This window comes from Xyrauchen texanus, chromosome 9 (assembly GCF_025860055.1).
Source record: "Xyrauchen texanus isolate HMW12.3.18 chromosome 9, RBS_HiC_50CHRs, whole genome shotgun sequence".
Taxonomy (NCBI): Eukaryota; Metazoa; Chordata; class Actinopteri; order Cypriniformes; family Catostomidae; genus Xyrauchen; species Xyrauchen texanus.
This window is the reverse complement of record NC_068284.1, coordinates 34770951-34796640: the sequence shown is the minus strand read 5'-3', so window position 1 is coordinate 34796640 and position 25690 is coordinate 34770951. Positions and strand designations below refer to the sequence as shown.

General features: G+C 36.4%; 1 protein-coding gene across 8 annotated transcripts in view; it reads left to right on the top strand.

Annotated features, from left to right (window-relative positions):
• Window positions 1-25690, top strand: part of LOC127648999 (ras GTPase-activating protein nGAP-like) — a 118832-nt gene that overhangs the window by 44458 nt on the left and 48684 nt on the right. For 6 of the 8 annotated variants that reach the window (XM_052133876.1, XM_052133875.1, XM_052133874.1 and 3 more), the window contains exons 2-3: window positions 10956-11083; window positions 12507-12633. In XM_052133876.1, the coding sequence (XP_051989836.1) occupies window positions 10956-11083; window positions 12507-12633 (255 nt within the window). Of the gene's footprint in view, window positions 1-10955; window positions 11084-12506; window positions 12634-18945; window positions 19084-25690 lie in introns of those variants that run through there. The other 2 variants (XM_052133881.1, XM_052133880.1) reach the window with 2 other exon arrangements.

Here is a 25690-nt window from a genome sequence, read left to right as displayed (position 1 = left end):
TCACTTTTATCTTAAGTGAATATAAATTGGTGCGATCTGATTTGCTAATTTGTCCAAATATTGGAGTGTATTAGGACTTGTAGTGTAAATACAGCCTAATAGACATGCCACTTTTTTTTTTTTTTTACTTCATTTACATGGACACCAGAAAGCATGCGTGAGAGCAGCGTATTGCGAGAAAGTAGTGTTCCCTATTACATTCACTGTATAGGCGGTGCACTCTTTACTTTGCATGTTACTTTGCATGTTTCATACAAGGATTGATCAGTAAGCAGCTTTCTCCACAACAACATCATTTCACTGCAACATTTAATAACAAACGTTGTTTCCGAGAAAGACTTGACTGTTTTTATTCCCCCGTTGCTTCACTTTATTTCCAGATATTCCAGAGTCGTTGCTGTTTATGTTTTCTTCTATCACAACCTGCAGCGGAATTGCTCTACATATGTGGGGTTTCCCTCTTACTGTGCTAAGAATCTGGGATTCCCCCAATGTACAATATACAAACATGAGGGACCGTTGATATTTTACAGTGGTGTGTATAAATGGGTATAGTTTATAGGTTTATGTGCATTTCCCACTGTGTGCCCAGAAATGTTGAATCCTTTCTTCTTTATTGACTTGTTGGGCTCCAACCTATGACATTTGTTTGCTCACTGTCTATTCACACACATGCGTACTCTTCAAAACCCTGTAACAATGGCGCTTATTCATTTACATGACCACACAAGCTACGTTTTCCGGGAGAAACCTGGGTGTGTTAAACTGCTTTCTCTTAATTCCTTAAATGGCATAGGAAAACACTGTTGTTTTTTACATGATGGTTCAGTACTCCACTTTTTGCAAAAACCCTGTAATAAACCGTTATCGAAAGTGCATGTAAACATGGTCATTGACTGACTCTTTAATAATTACAAGAGGGAAAAAAATTCTGGTGTAATGTTTACATTTAGATGTTGTCATAGAGAAATTGTGGGTAATATTTATTAAAATATTTTACTTTTTAAATAAAGGAGTGTGTTCAGTTGCATATTAGTTGTCATGATGTGTGAAATTGGTATCAAGAATGGTGACATTTCACTGGTTTTAGTATTGACTACTGAAATTTAAGGATCGTGTCAACCCTTGTCAAAAGGATGGCTTCATTTTTGTCTGTCATTTACTGCTTCCCCTCTTCGGTGACTTGATGTAGCCTGTGGTTCTGTGGGTTTTTTTTTTTTTTGTTTGGTTTTTTGTTTCCCTACCATAGAAATGCATGGTTTGTTGTCTCTGCTACATTTTCCTGTAACACTAATGAATTAGTACAGCGATACATTTGTTTAGAGAAGGGTATGTTGTTTATTTGCTATTTTTGAGGTCTTTTGTCTCCCCATTTCTTTTGACATTTTAAAACAGTTTGATTAGTATCTATTTTCACCATAAAAAAGCCAGACTACAGTTTGCAAGTGCACATGGGGACACAGATCTTACTTTTTGGAGAAATTAGTTTGCGTGTACTCTGTCATTGCTGACGTGTACTCTGTCATTGCTGACGTGTACTCTGTCATTGCTGACACTGCACTTCGATCTGGAGGATGTTTGGAGTGAAAGATGAGTTTAGTCGAAGTTGATGGACATGCTGAACTGCAGAAAAAAACAAGGGGGTTGAAATTATTTTCTGCTTAGGTTATATAATGGAGGACTCCACAAAGGACTGTCAAGACAGATATGATTTTCACTCTAGATTTCAGATGACACACTAGCGCTTTGCTACACGTTCCCCTGGCCAAACACCTCAGGGAGGGTCTCTATTTACTGCTGATATATTTAGCAGAAGATCACAGTAATTAAGTGGTAAATATTTTGCCTCCTCAATGAACCAGGAAGATCTTGAATTTGTTGCTTGTTTTGCTTTTATATGAATATTTTTGGTTACAATACAACTTAAACTGTATGGAACGCATCTGTGAAATGCTGTCGATTTAGACTGATCTCACAGTGAATTTGGAAACGGTAGGTACCTTTCTTTAGCCAATATCAGTGTGCGCTTATAGAATTTCGAAACATTGCCCCAGTGTCCAAAGCGGCAAGTGTTGTTGAGTGTATTGGCATGTGAGCTCCATTTTCCGGGTGAAATGACCACTCAGGTGTGCCAAAATGAGTTGTAAAGCAAGTTGATTTCAGCTGGATGTAAGCTGTAATACAGTGAAGAAGAATGGATATTTAAAAAACTTTACCCTGCAACCAAAACCTAACCATCAGTGGGGTAAAAATGTAATTTTAGCAGGGCAAATGCAAACTCTGCAGTGTTTCCCTCTGGATTTTGTGAGACTGTGGTGGGTGGAGCTCAGTCCCTCTAGGGTGGTCTGGGGGTTTGCTTCCCCCGAAATAAAATTTTGTACATTTTAAAGTTAAATGCATCAATCTGGTGCACTTTGAGAGCCAAATTGAGGCTAGATCTATGAAGAACTTTGTGCTCTTATAAATAATTTTGTGCTCTAGTATTAATTTTAAAAATTAAAGTTCTAACCATATAATATAACTTAAACACTATAGCTGTTAACATTAGTCTAGTGAGGTAAAATTGCTTATTAACCTTGTTTTTGTTAAAATCTATCCAATCTTTCAATTCGTGTCCTGATCAACCCAGTAACATTCGCATCTTTCATACAAGGACGGCACAAGCAGAATGTGATGTCAATATATGACGCAAATCAATATTTACATAGAGCAAACTCCACCCACAGGAATTATGTTTGTAACGCATAACCATAACTCAATAATGTGATGTGATGGATGATGTGAACGCTTCTTTGTGTCTACCCAAGAACCATACCGGAGTCCACTTGAAAAGGGGGTCTAGGACATGGTTCATGTAAACTCTAAAAGGGGTACCTGCTGATATGAATGCAATTGTCCTAAATTGTGAACGTAAACCACTGTTGATGGCTTTGCATGCTCTTGATCACAATTATAATGGTTTAATGCATTTATCATACCTACTTGTCTGTCAAATAAATCAAAGAATATCTAAAATTTTTCACATCTATGCACATTCAATGCATTTGCCGTAGACAAACACGAATGTCATTCTGTGCATGGAAAGTGTTGGTGGTAAATCCAATGAGACAAACTTTAATACTTAATTTAACATAGTAAAGCTGACTTCTTCTCAAGTTGTTACCCAGTTACAGTGGTACACAGCTGCTTCTTGTACTTGTTGATGACTCAATCAGACCAGTATCGTGCCAAACTAATGTAGGAAATGTAACCTTCCATATGCAATCAATACTAGTTCTTCTCTGAGATGTAAATTGGAATTCTCAGCTCTGAAAACACCATTGAGTTCTTTCTAAAGACGAGAATAAAGGCCTTTGAGAGGCAGTTCCATCTGCTGATTTTCAAGAATGATCTGTTGCTCAGTGTTCACTGAACTTTTACTCTCCCTGGAGAGAGACTGTGGTTTGCACATTGCTGTTATAAACTGGAGTAGGTGAAGACTTCTTCACAAGAATGTTGAGGTGGTGAATCTGTATAAAATGCAATTAAAATTTGTAAAATAAATCTCCTTTCGTGGCTCTGCAATTTTAGTTTAGTCACATCATCGCGTGGCATTGAAGATGATGCTGACTGATTAGGTTCCAATTAAATTGAGATGTAGATAATCAAATAAGCCATGGTAATGAATGATATCAGATTGGTTATTTGCAAAAATGTATGCCGATAGATGGTGATAGTTTTCCTCTGTGTTCCTCTGTAGCTGCCACTGGAGGATTCTACAGTTAGAACAACTTGGTCCTACCACATAACAGCGACCTCTAAAGATGAAATAAAAGACAATATTCATCCATATTTTTATCCTCACTTCATTGCAAATGTGGTTATTTTGATTAACCCAAAATGTGACTATATGGAAATGTGTATACACATACTGTATACATTGTGTTAGGGATGTCCAGATACCAATACTGGTAAAGGAATTGTGTCCAAGTTCATGTACTTGTACTCGTGCTCTTAAAAATGCTCTGATACAAATCACATTATGTAGTAGTGATGTTATTTAACTGCAAAAGCTGTGATTTAATGAGATAAATATATAGTTCGCAAGTGTTGCCCGCTTCAAATATGAGCGCTTATGCATAACACTGGCTCCATACATTAACAAGACACAAAGGGCTCACAACTTTTAGAAATCCTTTACTCATACACGGATAACACTATCATGAGCATCATTAGAGCGTAATTCACTTTGTTGCACAAGGCATAAACAGACTACATATTTTATTTAATTAAAAATCAGCCAGTTTAATAATCTCTTAGTCATGTAGCAACCAGCTTTTCTGGATTGAGAAGCTACCATCATAGCAACACAGAAATACTTCAAAATAGAAGCTCGACCAAAACAAAAGCTCAGTTAATTAAAAAAAAAACTATTATGACAGAAGTAGATCGCTACTGCATAGTTATGTAATATTTACTGTAATACTACTACAAATAATAATACAAGATCAATAGTAATTTGATAGTAAATTTATTATATTTAAGCAATATCTCACATTTGTGATGCTCTGTTATGCAGCACATTTATTAGACATATATATATATATTTATACACACACACACACACACACACACACACACATAAACTGTTGATGTGGAATTATCGATGGGTACCAAAAAGGAAGTATCGGTACTTGTTCTCAAAATAATTGTATCGGGACATCCCTACATTGTGTCTTCAACCTCATTTCTTGTGAATAATAATTAAAAACATCATCTGGTGAAATATATATACACACACACACACACACACACACACACACACACACACACACACACACACACACACACACATATATATATACACACATATATATATACACACACATATATATATATATATACACATATATATATACACACATATATATATATACACACAGTTGAAGTTTACATACACCTTAGCAAAATACATTTAATCATAGAAAACATTCCCTGTCTTAGGTTCAGTTAGGATTGCTAATTTATTTTAAGAATGTTTTTAGAGATAATTATTTATTTCAGCTTTTTATTTCTTTCATCACATTCCCAGTGGGTCAGAACTTTACATACACTTTATTAGTATTTGTTAGCATTGCCTTTAAATTGTTTAACTTGGATCAAACATTTTGGGTAGCCTTCCACAAGCTTCTCACAATAAGTTGCGGGAATTTTGGTCCATTCCTCCTGACAAAACTGGGTCATGTTTTGGTCCATTCCTCCTGACAGAACGGAGTCATGTTTGTAGGCCTCCTTGCTCGCACATGCTTTTTCAGTTCTGCCCACACATTTTCTATTGGATTGAAGTCAGGGCTTTGTGATGACCACTCCAATACCTTGACTTTGTTGTCCTTAAGCAATTTTCCACAACTTTGGAGGTATGCTTGTGGTCATTATCCATTGGAAGACCCATTTGACGACGGTCATTATGGCCAAACGGTAAAATATTAGTTTAATCAGAACAGAGGACATTTCTCCAAAAAGTAAGATCTGTGTCCCCATGTGCACTTGCAAACTGTAGTCTGGCTTTTTTTATGGTGGTTTTGGAGTAGTGGATTCTTCCTTGCTGAGCAGTCTTTCACGTTATGTCGATATAGGACTCGTTTTACTGTGGATATAGATACTCCAGCATTTCTCCATGCATGCACACAGGGTTGGGAGGGTTACTTTTGAAATGTATTCCACTATAGAATACATGCTGTAAAATGTAATTTGTAATGTATTTCGTTAGATTACTCAAGGTCAGTAACATTTTCTAAATACTTTGGATAATTTTTTTCAATTGCTTTGACTAAAAGAATTCTGCCAGTACAGTAAGACAAAATACACATGTTAAAAATACATTCTCTGAAAAACCTAAATATATTATGCAGTGTTCTTTCTAAAACAAGATAAATCAAATTGAACTTGTTTTAAGGATTTTAGATATTTTTACAGGAAAACAATACAAAAATTATTAAAAATATAATTTTTGCCCTAATATCAAACTGTAGTGGAATGCAGTTACTTGTATTTTAAATATGTAATCCCGTTACATGTATTCCATTACTCCTGAACCCTGTGTGTGTGTGTGTGTGTGTGTGTGTGTGTGTGTGTGTGTGTGTGTGTGTGTGTGTGTGTGTGTGTGTACATATACACACACAATCCTTAATCTGGGGAATATATATATAGTCTATTAAAAGCTTATTTTGGTAAATACTTAAATATAGAGCATTGTAACAGAGCCAAGTCTCGTTATTTAATAAATAAGTGTATTTCATAGTCCTACATTATGCTTTAAATCTTCTTTTTTCAGAGGATTTTTGCAGCGCAATAAACTGCATCTAGACTTTTATTAGTTTTGAACTCTTTTAGCCTCTATGTCTGTGCCTGTCATAGCAAGGAAAATCTAAGAATAATTTTGACCGTTTGAACAGTCATCTGCCATTTTCCACCACCTTAGTTATCAGTATCTGCATCGGTCAACCTCTAATTCAAGAAATACAGTGGTACTACCATGGCACCATGTCCAAGAAATCTAGTACCATAGTGCTTTTCTATTAGTGTAGATCACAACCATGTAACTGATGCTTGTTTATGTTAGGATACCTTTAAATTTGTTCCCTAATGCCAATATTGGCATTACCAGACTATTTCCGGTTCTCTCTTGCCCATTTCCACACCCATCGTGGAAAGTCTGAATGTGTTTAGATTATTATGGAAGATATTGTGTTCCATCAGAGAGCTGTCAACTGCGTTCCTAACAACTTCACAAGTCTCTTAATGGCATATGAGATCTCTGGAGAAAGCTCTTTATCTCACCCACCCATATGCTATATGCTGCCACTGTGCCGCTGAGCGTGAGCTGTTGCCTCAAACAGACAGGCTTTAGATTGGACCAGCTCCCGCCCCTCCTACGCATTTCACCTCCATCTCTCCACAGCCGCCTTGAGTGGAGCTCTGCCAGTCTCTTGCGTTTGCCTTCTCGCACATATCCAAATACCCATTAAAGCATGCCTGTTTATTCAGTTGTATGCTTATTTACAGAGCTGTAAATAGAAGAAGAGTTTGTGTGAGTTGTCAATTGTGAGATTTTTCTTGTTTTTTACTCGTTTTTCAAGCTCTTCTTCTGAATCTATACCTGCAAACTTATGAAAGGGTTTAAAGGTGAGATTGTTTTTTATTTTTTATTTTTATAAATATACATAAATGCTTACTGCCAGAGCCTTTTAGAGGACAGGAAGGGAATTGTTTTTATTATTATTATTATCTAAAAAAAAAAAAACATGGTTACTGTATCATCTAAATGGTACATCCATGGTTTCCACCCCAAAAAAATTATGGTTACTAGTAATTTAGTAATTAAAACAATATAACTATAGTAAAATCACAGTTTCTGCCAAAAAAAAATATATGGTTAGCTTTATTATTTCTATATATAAATTATTTCCATCAAATACTATGGTTTTACTATGATAATCCTGTAGACTGTTAGTAACCATAGTTAAACTGCTGTATTTTTACAGTAAAACCTTAATCACAAAATTCAGAATTTTATTATCATAGTTTTTGTTTTCCTGTATCACCATGGTTTCACGAAATATCATGGTTAATATATAGTAACTGCAGCAAAGCCATGGAAGGTTTGTTTTCAATTCACTTTTTATTTGTATTCTATTTTTTTATTATTATCCCTGTCTTGTTGCTATATTGTTTGTGCACTGGAAGCTTCTTTCACCAAGACAAATTTCTTGTATGTGTAAGCATACTTGGCAATAAAGCTCATTCTGAAAATGTATTGCAAGGCAATGCAAAAGTATTGCGAGGGAACACACAAAAAGAAATTGTGGCATGTCCTCTAAGTCACTCAATACTTCCTGGTACAGAGAAAAAGGGGAGGGTGGGAAAGAGACCTTGTTTTTAATGCCTTTCCCAAAATAATCCATCCTTTAAAAAGAATAACTTTGAAACACAACCCCAGCCACCCCAACCCACAAAATTATGATTTTATTATTGCATTTATTATTAAAGGGTTAGTTAACCCCTTAATTGAAATTTGTCATCTACTCGCCCTTATGTTATTTCAAACCTGTACGTCTTTCATTCTTTCGTGGAACACATACAATTAAAGTGAATGGGGACCAAACATTCTGCCAAATATCTCCTTTTGTGTTTCAAGGAAGAAAGTAAGTTATGTAGGTTTGGAAAACATGAGTTTGAGTGAATGGTGATACAATAAAACCAATAAAATACAATAAAAAAAAATTGGTTGGACTATCCCTTTAACCTTTGCTTGTGAGTTGTGTGACATGACTTGATCATTTTTCATGCGCTCCGTTACAGAAAGCTTGACAGATTTGGTCAGATCGTTCAGATAAATGGATAGGTGAAAAGTTTGGAAACTTTGTATTCATCATTATTTCAATGAAAAACATAATGTTTTATGGGCCCATTTTAATATGTAACTGTGAATGTATAAAACTAGTACCCTATTGCCACTAGTCCAGAACATCTTCCATGGTATCTATGTTCCCTCTGCCACTTATGTCTTTCTCTGTTTTTGTTCTACCTCCTGATCTTAAAATGTTCAAAGGGACAGGGTTTTTGTGTCTCCCTGGTGGATTTTTGTGCATTGCTTTTGGCTGATAGCTGGTGTGGAAAACAGTCGTGGACAGAAGCCTGCATTCAGTAAACCAAGCAGGGATGCAGCAGTCACACCCGTCCTCTTGAGACATATTGCGTCACTTTCTTTTGCGTCTGTGTGGCGTAATGGTCGTAATTTAGTTATGCGGCGCGGCTTGAGGAAAACTGAAGTGAAGCCACTAATGGCCCACTCTCCTGATCAAGAGTGACATCAGTGCGGGGTGACCTCTGACCTCAAACCTTGACATATTCTTTCTGTGTCCCACTCTGTTCAACCACAACAAATCTGTCAGCCAGGACTGATTGATGAAGGTTAGTGAAGGCCTAAATGATCAATTAATAGACAAGAATGAACGCTGGCCATTTTCATCTATAAAGTGTTTCCACTTTTGGTGTGTGAGATGTTATATGTGGCCATTCCCAAAATGCTTGCTTCCTGTGTCATTCTGAAGGTGAGCTGAGAGGTAGAACACATCTAATATGATTTTCTCACTCAGAATTTGATAACAGAAAGCAGTGAATTGCACTTACAGGGTTTGTTGTTCTCTTTGAGAGAGATGCGAAAAATTACGTGAGCTTCCTGGAAATTATGATATCCTATTCCCCCCACTGAGATTTCGACCCTCTTCAAAGTATGAAACATATGACCACATAATAACATGAATAATACTGTAAATTATTACTAGTGTTACAGTGCCCTCTACATGAACGTGTGCAGAACAACCAACTTACATTTTTAGTCTATAAGAAATTTAAATTTAACTTCAGTCTTATTGTGCATGATTTATCTGTGCACCTTATTATATAAATTATATTCTAATTATATTAAATTACACCATTTTTATATATATATATATATATTTGCATCTGTTATCAAATTGTAATATCTCTACCTCTGAAACTACATCAGTTCTTCTTACTTTTTTTTTTTTTAATAGATTTTACACAATAAATTCCCAAATAATAAAATCAAGTCCCATCCTACATTTATTTTTCTCATCAGATATCCTGTTAACTCTGAAATCAATCACATTACGGTAGTAAAATGGGTTGCAAACACTTTTATTTTATATGTTGACTTTTAATATCTTGTTTAAAGGGATGATTCACCCAAAAAATTACAATTCTCTCATAATTTACTCACTCCCATGCCATCACAGATGTGTATGACTTTCTATCTTCTACTGAACACAAACTAAACATTTTCAAAGAATATCTCAGCTCTGTAGGTCCTTACAATGCAAGTGAATGGGCTTCAAAATGCACATAAAGACAGCATAAAAGTAATCCATAAGACTCAAATGGTAAATTCTATGTCTTCAGATGCAATATGATAGGTGTGGGTGAGAAACAGATCATTATTTAAGTACCTTTTTAATACAAGTTTTCCACCCTGCCCTGTAGGTGGCAATATGCATGAAGAATGTGAATCTCCAAAAACAAAAGAAGAAGAATGTGAAAGTGGACATTTGTAGTAAAATAGGACTTAAATAGTGATCTGTTTCTCACCCACACTTATCGTTTCTGAATATATGGATTTATCCACTGGAGTCTGTTTTATGCTGCCTATTGGAGCTTACAAAAGTTTGGTACCTATTCACTTACATTATGAGGACCTGCAGAGCTGAAATATTCTTCAAAAAAATCATAGTTTTTGTTCTAAAGAATGAAGTCTTACATATCTGAAATGGCATGATGATTGATGAGAGAATTTTTATTTTTGGATGAACTATCCCTTTAAATGTTCCCTTTTGACATGACCGATAGTACTGAAATGGGTGTTCTGAGAAATCTTGTTTCTGTGACAGACCTAGGCTCTCTAAACAGCAAAAAGGTATATGGCAGCAGACCACATGTGTTAAACAAATAGAAAACTAGGAGATGAACAAAGACAGACATAGGTAATCTTTTTGGAAGCAGTTTTGCATTTGTGTTTGGTGCTGCTAGAGATGCAGAAATTGCTCTCATCAGCTTTAAATGAGTTTGGTGTGACTCGTTTTCTTATGAAGGGCATTTATTGTCTAAAAATGTTTCTTTTTTTTTTTTGTGGTGAGCTGGTAATTATAAAAAGAAAAGAGGAGAGTTTGTTTCTCTGTGAGTGATCACATAAATTTTTAAAGATGGGAGGGTTATATATAGTCATATGTTTTAAAATAAAGTCCCATCAAAACTTTTGCTCAGTCCTGAAGTCTCTTAAGTCTAAGGAATATTGTAACTAAAATGAAAAGAGACTGCTTTTGTGGAGGTGCTTTTCTGTGGGCACCCATGTTGTGTCTGGCTCCACTGAGGTGTCTTTTTTTGTCCCCTGTGCACAGATGTAAAGGGGCCGCCCACCCACCGCTTCTCCTGCGGCCAGTCACCATTCACAGAGCCCTGCGTTTGGGAGAGGAAGTACTGCATCCTGACCGATAGCCAGCTCATCCTGCTCAACAAGGAGGAAGAGGTGAGAGCGCTCCTTCCCTATGCTTTATCCCTTTGTTCTTCTCCTTTCCTCTCCCTCATTAAGAAAAGGGGATTGCTATAGGGAAGACACACAGCTGATGTTTGTGCTTTATGCATTTCCCCTTTTGAGAGTTAATTGTGTTTGCTTGTGGAAGTAAGTTATTGATTTGCAATAATAACTTACATTTTCAAATTCTGTCATCATTTACAACATCATGTTGTTCCAAACCTGTATGACATTATTTCTTCCATTGAAGATAAAATGTTGAAGAATGTCCTGGCCATTCTATTTTATATGATGAAAGTGAAAGAGGACAAGAGCTGTCAAGCTCCAAAATGACAAAGAAAGCCCCATAAATGTATTATGAAGTGGTTCAAATGACATGTTTGCTTATTCCAAGTTTTCAGAAGTCATATGATCCCTTAGTGTAAGAAACAACAAACTTAAAGGGTGGATGTCAAGATTTTCAGTGAATAACAACTTAAATGTCTTTTATGCTTTAATACTTTTACGGCATCATCTTAGAACTTTACAGCCCCAGTCCTCAATCACTTTCATTATATGGAAAAGAGTGTTCAAAAAGTCCTTCAAAAGTTCACTGAACTGAACTGCCACAAGCTTCCAGCCGGACTGCAAGGCACACCTCACTGACCTCTGCCTGCATCACCTTGGTCATAGGATGGACTATACATAAATGGAGTACATAGACAGTAAATTAATGTCAATTAAAGCCTTTATCAACCAAATAAAAAAAGACACTGCATCTACATGCACTTCAACAGTCAATTCGGGATTGACTTCAAAGACACTTAATTGTTAATCTTACAGTTCAATGAATATCCTTTCATTTTTTAAATTTTCCACCAATATCTACTCCGTTTACGCAATTAATACATGACTTGTATTACACATAGAGAAGTAAAATTGGCATTAGATTAATGCTCTATAGCCAGAGGGGAACTGGCTCCCCCAGCTGAGCCTGGTTTCTCCAAAGGCTTTTTATTTCTCCATTAACTAACATCTTATGGAGTTTTGGGTTATTTCTACAAATAAAGATGTCTGGACATGTTTCATGAAAGAAAGAAAACAATTTGTGTTTGGAACTACATTAGGGTGTGTAAAAAATGACACTGTTCATTTTTGGGCTAACTATTCCTTTAATGATTTATTCCCTTTTGTATTGAGTTCCAGCACATCACTCTTACTGTGCAGGGCAACCGATTTCACCTTTAGGTTATGAAAGAGAATAATCAATTCACTTAATGTATTGAAATGTTGTGTGATTGACAGATTGCTTTCAGATGAATTTAAATGGTTAGTCAGTTAGTAGCCATGAGAGGAAAAGAGACTTTCTAACCTGTTGTCAGAATGTGTACCCCTATGACCTCAACCCAGTAACCTCTGACCTCTAACTTGTTCCCAGATGCCATCTGAGGTCCATGAAAGCCCCACAGCTTCTTTATCAAAAGGCCGAAGCCTGAGAAGGACAGTCAGTGTGCCCTCTGAGGGACAGTTCCCAGAGTATCCAGCAGAGGTCACTTCTATGATAGGTAAGATACACATAGTGGTTCTCTGTTATTATATGAGTGCTGCACAATCTTCACTTTATAAATAAGAACATTGTGATAATATAGAATAACATTAGCATTAAAAGGATTATTACACATTGTTCAAGCTGTTATTGGCCCTGTAACACAGATATTTTCAGTAGGGTTCCCACAATCATAGAAAACTTGTAAATATCAGGAGTTGTAAAATTAAACACTGATTTAAAATTGTGACTTACCAGACCTTGAAAAGTCATGGGAAAAAAAAAGAAATTAAATATTTCTATACTGAATATACACTCACTGAGCACTTTTTTGGGAACACTATGGTCCTAATAAAGTGGTCTTCTGCTGTTGTAGCCCATACACGTCAAGGTTCGAAATGTTGTGCATTCTGAGATGCTATTCTGCTCACTACAATTGTACAGAGTGGTTACCTAAGTTAACGGAGCCTTTCTGTCAGCTGGAACCAGTCTGGCACCAACAATCATGCCATGGTTGAAATAAAAAATTTCCCCATTTTGTTGGTTGATGTGAACATTAAATGAAGCTCCTGACCTGTATCTGCATGATTTTATGCATGGCTCTGCTGCCACACGATTGTGTGATTTAGATAATTGCATGAATAAGTAGGTGTTCCTAATAAAGTGCTCAGTGAGTGTAAATGTGTATACACTATTTATATTCATAATTTTTTTTTATATTGAGTGTATCTATTTTTTTCTAGTAACGCACAGACAAAAATATAATATAATATATCAGCTAGAAATTGCTCTTTGAGAGTTCTACCTCTTTAAAATTATTTTGATTTATTATTAATTTATGATTTATTTGTATTTATTATAATATTAATATTATTGTTATTATATGTATTGTTTAAATTATTATATATGTAGTAATCATGAACAACTGTAAAAGTCATGGAAAGTTTTAAAGTGAATATAAATGTTACTAGGTATGCTCGGATTAAAACTATACAATTATAAAACATTTTAAAAAAAGCCTTATCAAACATTGGTTAAAACCTGGTGTGTGGGAACCCTGATTCAAACTGTAACCGTACATCCAGTTACCACTCACTGAGGCTTTTTTGCTCTGTCTATAGGTTTTCAAACTTTAAGCTTCTACCTGGGGGTCAAGTGGTACTATTTTTGTATTTACTGTACCTTTTAAGACGCTTTTAAGCCAGCACAGTCACATAGCAGCTTATAGTATATGGATTTGTGCACTAGCAGGCTGAGCATGAGGTGAATCATGAACAAAATCACATCACTAGGTGTATTTGTACATCAGGGCCATTACTCTGAAATCTCTGCCATGAGTATGTAGGATCAGGATGACAAAGCATTGTATGTAAAAGGCAAAACTACAAGCCGGGTTAAGATAAACAACAGATCGGGGGTGAAATTTAGCAGTTGTGCATACATTCTAAAAATGCTGAATATTTTAGAAAACAAAGGGCAGTTCTACTAGAAAATCAAATGCATAATTCTTTGCATTAACACACGCTGCCTTCATTGTTTCTTCAGTGGACTGTTTTGTCTTCCATAAAAGGGATTGTGCACCCAAAAATGTCAATTCTTTCATTATTTTCTCACCCTTGTAGTTCCAAACCCAAATTACTTCCATAGAACGCAAAAAGATAGATCAGGTAGAATGTTAGTCTCAAACACATTGTCAACTTTAACTGAATAGGAAAAAATATGCTATGAAAGTGGATGGTGACTGAGGCTAACCTTTTGCCTAATATATCCTGTTGTGTTTCACGGATGAAAGTCAGTCAGACGAGTTTGGAACATCATGGAGGTGGGTAAATGATGACAGAATTTTCATTTTTCAGTAAACTATCCCTTTACTGCCCAGCTTGCACAGTTATGGGACATGTGGTTGGGAACGATGCAACGTTGCGTTCCCAGAATTTCACACCATCTCTCGTTTTCACTTTTTCTTTCAAGCTTCGTTATACTTTGTTTGTTTGGGTATGTTTGAACCTGAGGCCTCTGTGGGCCGGACGTGCTTGTGTGAGAAGGAGTTTACAGGAATGTAATTCTGTGGAACAAAACACACTGTTGTGTGAGTCAGTGTGTTTAGTTTTCTCTCTCTGGACAGTGTTGCATTCCCTCCTGGGCCCGGGGGGATAATAACTGAAGCTGCCCTCTGACTGGTCCTGTATTCAGTGCCAGTATGTGTGGGGGTGCGGACACTGACCCAGTGGGAGCAGTTCAGGGCCGGTTGCTAAAGGCAGCACTCAGAGAAATGCACAAATCTCTGTGACTAAGAGAGTCATTCAGTCTCCAGACCCTAAGCTGCACCGGCATGGATTCAGAGAGCGAGAGAAGAGGGTTATTTATATGTTAATGTTCGCTCTGTTTGACAATGAGTCTCTCCATAGCCAGGGTAGTAAGGAAGAGTCCTGGATTTCTATGGCCATTCAGCACAGGAGGAGGAACATGTTGGACTCACACACTAAAATTGAGATCATATGGTGTTTTGACTTTGTATGCTGTCACTCTGTGAATCATACATATTTTTCTTGCAAGTCTTGCAATGAGAAGAGCTAAATCTATTACTGTGTGAGTCCTTCAAGAATGAAGCTTCTGCCTTGTCTCAATTTCCCACAGTTGTCAAGGCAGTGAAGTTCTGACATCTCTCAAATAGCAATCAGAGATATTTGCGTAATAGTTCTGTATCATGTGTTTTTTGTTGTCTGTTTTCCTTTGCACATATCTGGCATTGAGCACTGGAAATAATCTGACAGAAAGTGCTACATTTTAAATAAAAACAAAAGGTAAGTATACAATGATCTGTTTGTTATCCAAATCTTTTATTTACATTTAATGGAGAATAATTGAGATTTTTTTGGTGGATGAAATACATCTCATTCTATTATTGCACTATATACAATATCTAATTGATTTTGCTATTTATAAGTGTAGGGGTAAGGAGGATGACTCAGCTTTGCAGTATCTACTAATGTTGCTCCCAAGTCTTCATTTTCTCCTACGGTCTCTGCACAGCATCTTGTATTGTTTTATTTTATTTAAGCAAATAAAAAGGATGAAAATAGTTCAGTGAGATGTATCATGGTGCGAGGTGTCCTAAGAAGCTGTTTCAGCTTTACAACGTGGGAGAAGCAGATCAAAAGAACTTTCTGGCATATTTGGGGCAAGGAAAATGCCATCTGAACACTACTAGTGTTTTGATATTTCAATATCATATTTTGCTCTATGGGAAAAGGAAGCTCTTCTGCACCAGAGTCAGAAATTTACTTTTGTATTTTTAAGGGGCAATATTTGCCTGCAGAATTGATTTTCATGAGGGCATTTTTTAATTATAACAATATAATTATGTGTAACATAATTACATTTACATTTACATTTATGCATTTGCCAGACGCTTTTATCCAAAGCGACTTCCAGAGCCCTTATTACAGGGACAATCCCCCCAGAGCAACCTGGAGTTAAGTGCCTTGCTCAAGGACACAATGGTGGTGGCTGTGGGGCTCGAACCAGCATCCTTCTGATTACCAGATTACCAGTTATGTGCTTACACCACTACACCACCACCAATATAAAAATGTGTCATAGTTTTACGATCATTTTAAATATATATATATTTTTAATGATTAACTTAAAGAAATATTTTGGGTTCTATACAAGTTAAGCAAGAGTGACAGGATTAGTGCCATAATGCTGATTGCCACAAAACAAATTTTCACTCATCCATCTTTTTCTTTAAAAATATCAAAAATCGTTACAGTCAGGCACTTACAATGAAAGTGAACGTGGCAATTTTTGGAGTGTTTAAAGGCAGAAATGTGAAGCTTATACTTGTATAAAGCACATTAATTATTCTGTTAAATCTCATGTTTTATTTGAGGTTTAAAGTTGTTTAAATCCCAATTTTTTTACAGTACTTTTAGGGTTTGTTGACATTACATTGTCATGGCAACAAAGTTGTAAAATTGGCTATAACTTTACAAAGAAAATATTAGCAAGTTATTTTATCACACTAAATCACGTTAACATGCTTATTGTTTATGTCTTGTGATTTAGACTTTTGTTATGTTGAGTATTTTAACATTTATGGATTGGCCCCATTGATTTGCATTGTAAGTGCCTCGCTATAAACCAGATTTTGCTTCTATTTTAAAGAAAAGGAGGGACAAGTCAAACTGTATATTGTTGTAATCAATATGTCAAAAATGCTATATATTGAGCTGAACTTGTTTTGAACACTGAATATTCCTTCAAGGCCTAGAATAAAAAAATATTGGATGATAAAAACAAAACAGGAGCATTATTATGATTAAGGGGGCATTATTTTAAATTTGGGGTGCTTTTTTGTGTCAATTTTGGGGGGCATTTTTGCCCCTGTGACCCCATTTATTTCTGACCCTGTCCTGTATAATACATGTCATATCTGGTTGTAAATCCCCATGGTATTACAAACCCAGAAGAACTTTACTGTGTACTTTGTAGCCTCCTTCAACTATTTAAGTAGGTTTTCTTAGGAAAACTATCGCTTACTCATTCCTATTTCCTCAGTGCTTGTTTAAATGTATGTAATTCTACTTCTTTGCTTTGGCTATTCAGATAGTGTAGTTTACTGAAGCATTGCTACCTAGCAGTTTCTTTTTAAATCACACTGCTTTTAAGACAACTCTGTATTGATATTGATACTTATTTATTTTATTTTTTTAAGTTTTCTATACATACAGACTCTGCTCAGATTATTTTTTATTTTTTAAATAATATTTCAGCCCTAAGTGTGATTTTATCTATTAACTTTTAAAAATTCCCCACTTCCGTTGTTAGAATCTTCTACATTCAAAATCTAACCTGATAACCATGGGGCTAGAATATTAAATCGTTATAATAGCTGCAAACTAAATTGAGATTGGTCTTCTTTCTTGCATGGATTTGCATATTGAATAATTGCATCTTTTGATCTATTTAACTACTTTTTTTTTACTATTTATGTTGCCTTTACTCTGCAACCTGATGTAATTTACACCGAACCAAAGGTTAAAACCTAAGCTTGTCTAAAACTTTTATAGCCTATTCATTTGCTGCTTTGCAAGCACTGATGTTTTCTTCAGAAAAATGGATTTCTAGGTGCACTGTTTTCTGCTTTTTCATTATTTGCAGGTATGTTAATTCATTTTACTTTTGTTATAATACAATTATTTAAAAATGGCATTCAATGGAATGGCTATTGCTCCGGAAAAAATACAAATAAATGAGTTGAAATCATGTACAGTACACTCAGCTCTCTCTCACTTCCCCCATTCATTCAACTATTGTTCTGCACCGCTGAAGGTTTCCTATCTTTTCATGCAGTCACATGAAATCATACGAATTAGCCAAATTTAGAAATGTTGTAAAGATCCTGACAATTTCACAGTGAGTGTGTTGGCGCTATTCAACATGCGCCTCGAGCGATCATTTACATCCCGCGTTATATCATGAAGTCTTAAGATGGTTATTTATATCTTCAGCGTTAGTGTGTCAATAGGACATATAAATGTTTGACTCCCAAACATTACTTTTGCAAATAGAAAAGATTACAATCTGCAAGAGATGCCATGGCACCCACAAAGCCCCCCACTGAACATCGTGTTAGTCTGAGATTACATAAAGACAGAAGCAACTGAGACAGCCTAAATAGATATCCTGGCGCCAAAACAACGCCAACCCACATCATAGCATTCTGATATTATATAAATATCGATATTTATATATATATATATATATATATATATATATATATATATGTACAGTACACGCATACTTTTTATTATATATATATATATATATATATATATATATATATATATATATATATATATATATATATATATATATATATATATATAATAAAAAGTATGCGGAACTCGAAGGTATACAGGGATCCAGCTTTGCAACATCTGAACTTTCCAAAGCTTAGCCCTGGTTTAACAGGTAAAACTTTTTGACTGTTACCCAATGAGTGAAAAATAATATATCGCGCCCGTATTAAAAGTAGTTATATATCTCTATATACTGTATTCTTGACGATCGTAAATTACTTGAAATATATATATATATAAATATATAAATATATATATATACATTTCAAGTAATTTACGATTGTGAGATCTGGACAGTGCGCATTGTGGATCCGCGTCCATTGAGTAAAGGATACTCTGATAGGACAGCCATTGTTTTTTTTTTTTCTTTTTTCTTTCAATAACACACAGAGAAGGAGAAGCAGAGTAGGTTTGACTGGATCGGGCTCAGGCTTTGCTGCATTCCTCCGTGTATCGAGAGCTAGTAAAGGGGGTGTGAGAGACTTGACTCACAAAACACCGGCACAGCAACTCCGCTCCTCTCTGGGATTGTTTCTTTTTGTTTTCGCTGAGGGATGTGACTATAACTGATCGCGGGATCTATATCAACATGGATTTTATAGGTACGTTTGCCACTTGACTTTCAAACGCTTCAAATGACGAAAAACACGACAGTAATGAATAGTTGTGAAATTATAGTACGCTGCCTCCATGTATGTGTGCCTTTCGTTTACAACTAAATATATTTGGTCATATATCTTGCAATTCGAGCATCTCATTTAAATTTTTGGACGTTTTTTTATTCGTTATTATTATTCATAGCAACAGTTGTTAAAAGTTAAAACTACCTCACAGACGTTATTGCCTTTTTCTCGAACTTTTCAGGGTTATGGGTTATAAAGGAGACATTTTCCTTGTCCGATTTAATTAAAACTTGATTTAGATTAACAATAGCTCGCTGTCGTCGTGCCTTTAACATTATGTCGAAGAAAGCATCGATTCTTCCGCTTGACTCCATCCTTCATTAACGGTCAGCCCTCATGGCGTGCACAGCTGTTATTTATTAATTTGCCCTTTTAATGTCATTTATCTTATTATGCTAAATATCCCGAGTATTAAAAGGCAGTGTGATGCCTCCGTGAAATTACAACACAATGGCCTGAATTTTAACTATCAATTGTCAAATTCTCGAAGTTTTCTCAGATTCTAAGGTTCTTTTGCTTGTTATTTTGGATAAAAACTAAAATTTTTAGGTTTAGGGAACCTCATATGCTCGTGTCATATAATGTAGTAATTAAGCAGTAGATTCTTTGCTGTTAGACTGTTGGATTGTTTTTGGACAATAGGTCAATCAAATCCATTGGTCCACATTGAGTACAGATTGGTGCCAATGTCTGTGAGTGATCTGACTAGATTACACTGCTGAGATCATAAAAAAAGTTGGAAAAAGTTGTGGTCATGCAGATTGCTTTCTGAGAAAAGCCACTGATTTCTCAATTAGTAGAGAGTCATGCCAAAGGGAGAATAAATGCCATGCGTTTTCAAGAATAAGTATCATTCACACTCCCTGAGAATTCGGTAAACGTTTCCTTATGGATATTGAAATAAGTTGATTTGTCTTGGGAAACAAAATCTAGGATGTGAACTCCTACATGGAGTCATTCAATCTTTGTTGTTATTTGCCCTGCCTCTGCATGACAACATTCTGATGCAGTCATTCAAGTCCTGAAACTTGCTTTGTGACTAAATGCCTCGAATAGTTTTGTCTAAACATGGCAATCATCACATACTTAACCATATTGTTACGTTCTATTGTACACGTAGATCTAAATGTGTTGAAAAGGACTGTGTAAATATACTGGATGACCCTTTCTTTGAACCTCTTCAAACTTTTAATGCCCGATATTCAACTTGAACTACCTGTCTGTGGGTTTTCCAGTGTTTTTGGCCAAACTGGTTTGACCTTTAGATCATCAGGCATAATAAAGTTGGACAATAAGAGGACCGTGGCTTGCGAGGACCTTAGCATAGTGTGCCACACCTGTCTTCTAAGTTTAAGATCGGAAAGGATGTTTCACTAGTCTCGGGTTTCATAGCTCAGTGCTTTGACATCATTACATTCCAGACTCTTGGAATCACACAAAAACAGAAACATGGAAATGTAAATAGTGACAGAAGTCTTGTCATGGAGATACCAAGAGAATAGATAACTCTTTGTGCTTCGGTTTGCACTTGTTTGATTTGTAAATGCATTCTCAAGAGCAGTGGTATTTAAGATGGTGTACCAACCTGTACTGAAATAGTTACAGGCAGGATAAGGCAAGAGAGAATCTGCCCACTAAAGCCATGTGCACACTACACGACTTGCAGTTGGCGCCCTGCGACCCCGTTTGGTTTTCCGTCATGCTTGTGTGCACACTACATGACTGAACACAGACTGCAAACTACAAGATCATTCGTCCCTGGCTGAGGCCATGTGTTTACATGTTATTAAGATGCGTTTTGGGTGATCCGATCAGTAGTGAACAAGCAAGACAATTAGAGATGCACCGATCGACCGGCCAGGGACCGGAATTAGCTGATTTTCCACATGCTCGGCCGGACCGGTGACTGGCCGGTCAGCCTCACGTCTTTCCGATTCCAAGCCGGTCCGTTTTGTTGCCAGCGGCGCAGGCAATAACGTCACAGCCGCACGTAAACATGTCATTGGCGTGGAAGATCATCACTGTGAAGTATACATAAAGTTCGAAGTGTGTAATAATTGTAAGGTCAAAGTAAACTGCTGGGGAACCACCACAATAACCTTCGGAACAACAAACCTAATTAGACATTTAAAACACCATCACCCAGCTGAAAATGCCCATTTTAAAAAAAGAAGCTAAAAAGGGAAAGCGGCTAAAGCTAGCCAGAGCTCAGAGCCAGCCACAAGTCAGCAACCTCTCCTATCTTTCCTTGGTATGAGCAGTGAAAAGACCAAAGCAATTACGAGGAAAATTTTGGAATTCATGGCCCTGGATGAACAGCTGTTCTCCATAGTTGAGGACAGAGGGATCAGAAATCTCATAAATTTCCTCGATACAGAGTAGGTGGTTATTTTACGACATCGCGTTGCCAGAGTTGTTTAATCTCATGTCATGTCACACACGCAGCCTGTTATCTGTCGACATTTGGGTACACAAATCCGGGAGAGGGGAAGTGGGGTGCTGGATGGCAGAGGCAGGCTAAATACTATACAAATTGTGCCGTTGTGATTTAATGTGCTGAGTAACGTAATTTTTCCCACTGTGTCCGATATTAAAATCAGTGCGACACACATTGCAAAAGGCGTGGGCATTGTCGATATGGCTTCGGGATATGAAATTAAATTCTTCCATCCAGCTGTTGTTAAATGTACATGTATATTTAGTTTTTTTCACCGGAGCACCAGCTGAGTCTTCTCCTCCCCTCTACCAGTGATGCTTGATTTAACATCCCGTGTCTACTGCCTGTGCAGATATCAACCGCGCAACTGGGTAGTAGGTTGCCAGGTTGAGGTCATAAATTATTTGTAATTTGTATGATGTGTCAATTGTGTGAGTAGGATGCGTTTCATTCAAGATCTGGCAACTGGGCCACCTTGGAATAATATATTGATGTGATTATTCATATAACGTGGTTTGGGCCATACAAATTACGGGAGTTTTTTTGGGAGAAATAACCAAACGGGAGACTCCCGGGAAAACCGGGAGTGTTGACATGTATGGTTACAAGCCGTTCCCGAAGCAGCAATCAGTTTTACAACTGATATTTGGACATCTAACGTAAATTGAGCGTATTGGACACTTCAGTTTTTCAGATCTTTGGAATTGTTTTGTTAGACGAGTAATAAAGAGAAAAACTTGTATTCAGATTTCAAGGGGAGAGTCTATAATTTTATGAGGACATGTATTATTCAATACATCTGTGCATTACTGAATGATAATAAAGTGGCAAAAATTTCATTAAGAAAAAGAGCACTAAAAACTGCTGCACAGTTTCTCTTAATTATACGCAAACATGACGAATAGAGCAAAATTTTCAGTTATTTTAGTGCAGTACCTGTAACTGAGATTCTAATGAGCGTGCTTCTCATATCTGTGTACCTGCATGTTGATATCAGACACACTGAAGATTTTTGTGTAGTACTTGTGCATATACATGATCAGATCTTTTGGTTATTTCCCTTTAAATCTGCACGTAACAGGCAAAGTTTAAATTCCTTTTTTATTTGGCGCCACTCAGCTGCTGTGGCACAAGGAGCCTTAAGTCTGAATGCATTTGAAGTGGACAAGTCTCAAAACTGTTTGAACCCTGTTACAGCTATCTTTAGCATTGTCCCGTTTCAAACAGATCACCCAAAACACTTGATTATGCAATTAATTTACAAACTCGTACAGTTTGTTCTTGATAACATATCAAGAAACATGAAAGAACGGCTCGCAACCATTTTTGCACAACATTGAAAATCTATATCGTTCGATCTCTCGTTTATCGGGTCAGTGCGCACACCTGACGACAAGACATCTAGATAACTAGCTGTTTTGAAATCTGTTGTAGGGGGGCATGTTGCAGGAGTGCTCACACTGCAGGACCTTTGGCCGTGAGATCTGAAAAGTTATATCGCAGACCAGTCGCTGACTCAAAACCTCAACGGAGACAAGCTTGAGTATTGTAGTGCAGTGTTTCCCAACATCTTTTCTGACACAGCACACTTTTTCTAACTAAAAAATCCTATGGCACACCACTATCCCACATAGGCTACTATTGGGATTACTATCGACAACTCAAATGTTCCTCCTGGTCCGCATCGATTTAAACTGGGTGCTCGCCTGTGCATAATCAAACACATCAAAGGAGACTGATGCTGAGGCAATTGTCATTAGATTTTGCATCTTTGCCTCGGACAGATGACTTCTTGTTGCAGTTTTAATTTGGTTCTGGAGGCTGAACCCAGTATCAGGCGCTTCCACTTGACGAGAGTTTCAGAAAGTGTCACACAGAGGGGTGATTTTACAAGTTTTCCACATAAAAAAGCGGGAGATGTGCACAATAAACATTGAAAACATGTATTTGGAAGAGAGAAAAGGCATGCAGTTGCTTTGATGGCAGAAAGTAATAAAAGGACTCGTTATAGGTCTAAGCGTTTCCTTGGTGAATTCAAATTAGTTAAATTACTGGGGTCTCTGATATTAATAAACGATAAGGTAATATTTAATTAAAAGAAATTATGAGACATTCAATGTCTCTTCACAAATTTGTTGCTTAGTTCTCTCAAAGACATTATTGGTGAAGCAAAAACGTGTGTGGGGAAAAACAATTTGGTGTGACGTCTCTTCATAGACTTCAATGTATTCTGCAGCACTGAATCGAGTCATGCGAAAGACCCTTAATGTGTATAAATATCAGTCACTTTTGCACATTAATCATTGCTCTTCACAATCACAAAAGTGACCGATTATGGTTTCAAAACGGCAAATTTCTCCGAAAGTTGAGGAGTTGGATCCCTGAAATTCTATATATATATTTTTTTTCATGCATTTTATTTATTTTGTGGAATTGTATAATTTCCAAGGCGCACCTAACAATCTTTCACGGCACAGTGGTTGGGGGAAACACTGTTGTAGTGAGCTCTAGGGTTGGACGATATATCAAATATTCACGATATTATTGCGACGATTCGGCTGACTGTATAAAATTAAGCAATATCGTGAAATGCTTTTATTTGGCCATTAAGTTTCATAAAAGTGCATAAGTAGACTAATTTCCTAATATCCTTTTGGGCAGCATAAATAATCAATATGGCAATATGGTCATATGTGATTATAAAATTGCGATGGGCTGCAATAAAAGACAGATTCAGAGTGGGTGGCAGGCTGTTTTGTGCAACCACGGGACTCGTGTGAGTTTTTACCGCTTTTAGAGCAGATCACATGCATTGTGAAATAAATGAAGCACTGAATGTTCAAACATTGGGCCAATTCCAAACTTTAGAAACTGCTACAAATTATTATACAAATCTACAATTTGCAGCACAGTAAAACAGAAAAGGAGGTGACAACAGCGCTACACCAGATACACTACACACTGCACTGTAGAGTGTCAAAATAAAAGCTCAAGATGAAGGTGATGTAAATAGGAAAGTAACTGGATTTTCAAAAACAAGTAGTTTGGCGCACCTTGATAATTTACAAAAATATCTTTATTAAAAATAATGAAGAATAAAATATATGAAGGTAAATAATGCTCTTTATTAAGCTATCTGTATATATATCTGCATATCTGCATGTATTTAAAATATAAATATAAAAGTGTTTATCAATGACAATGATTAGATCTCATTCTCCCATGTGTTCATTTAGTGCAAAACGGTAGGGAAACCATACTATGGCTGTTTGCATAAAATGATGGTTCCTCTGGAAAAAATAAAAAATCTCTTGAGCCATTTCAGAGCATATACATAATGATAGAGATATACAGTAGATTGAATATAATCAATAGGCTGAAAAGTATTGAGATATAATTTTTTTAAGCCATATTAATCATCCCTAGTGTGCACTAGTAAGTGAGATTTCATGACCCCATGAAATCAAAATTAGCTTTTTTTTTTTTTTTTTGCTAGCTTTTAGTATATGTATGAGTTCTGCATTAGTCATTACTGTTCATACTACTGCATTCATGTTTAATTTAACTTTTTGCAGATATATGCATCTAAAATTGACAGCCTCTTTTCTAGGAATAAAAACCAAGAATATCGATGACTCCATGTTGCACTACAAAGTTTTTGTCCAGTCACGTGCTCTGAAATACTGTATATCAACAAGCATGGAAAAGAAAACTGAAAGTGATTTCATGGGGTCATTTGTGGGTTAGCGCCACAAATAGAACTTGTATAGAAGTATCGCAAACCCAGCAATATAGGGAAAGATAGGCCCTCACAAAATGCTCTTGCATATCTGAGAGGAAGAAGCAAAACAGTCATTGGGATAACAGATGAATAGATAAGACGTGCCTCTTATGTGCATTTCAACTTCCTGAACTAAAACCTCACTGAATTTTGCAGTGGCTTTCATTAAAGATTTTACCATAGCTTACCCTTTCTAAGCATTATATTGCAGAGAAATGCTGCAGCTGCATGTAGTGGAAAGGTGGAGCTTTGCTCAGCTTCACTGTTGCCCATGCTGTTTCATTAAATATAAATAATTAATGACTGGC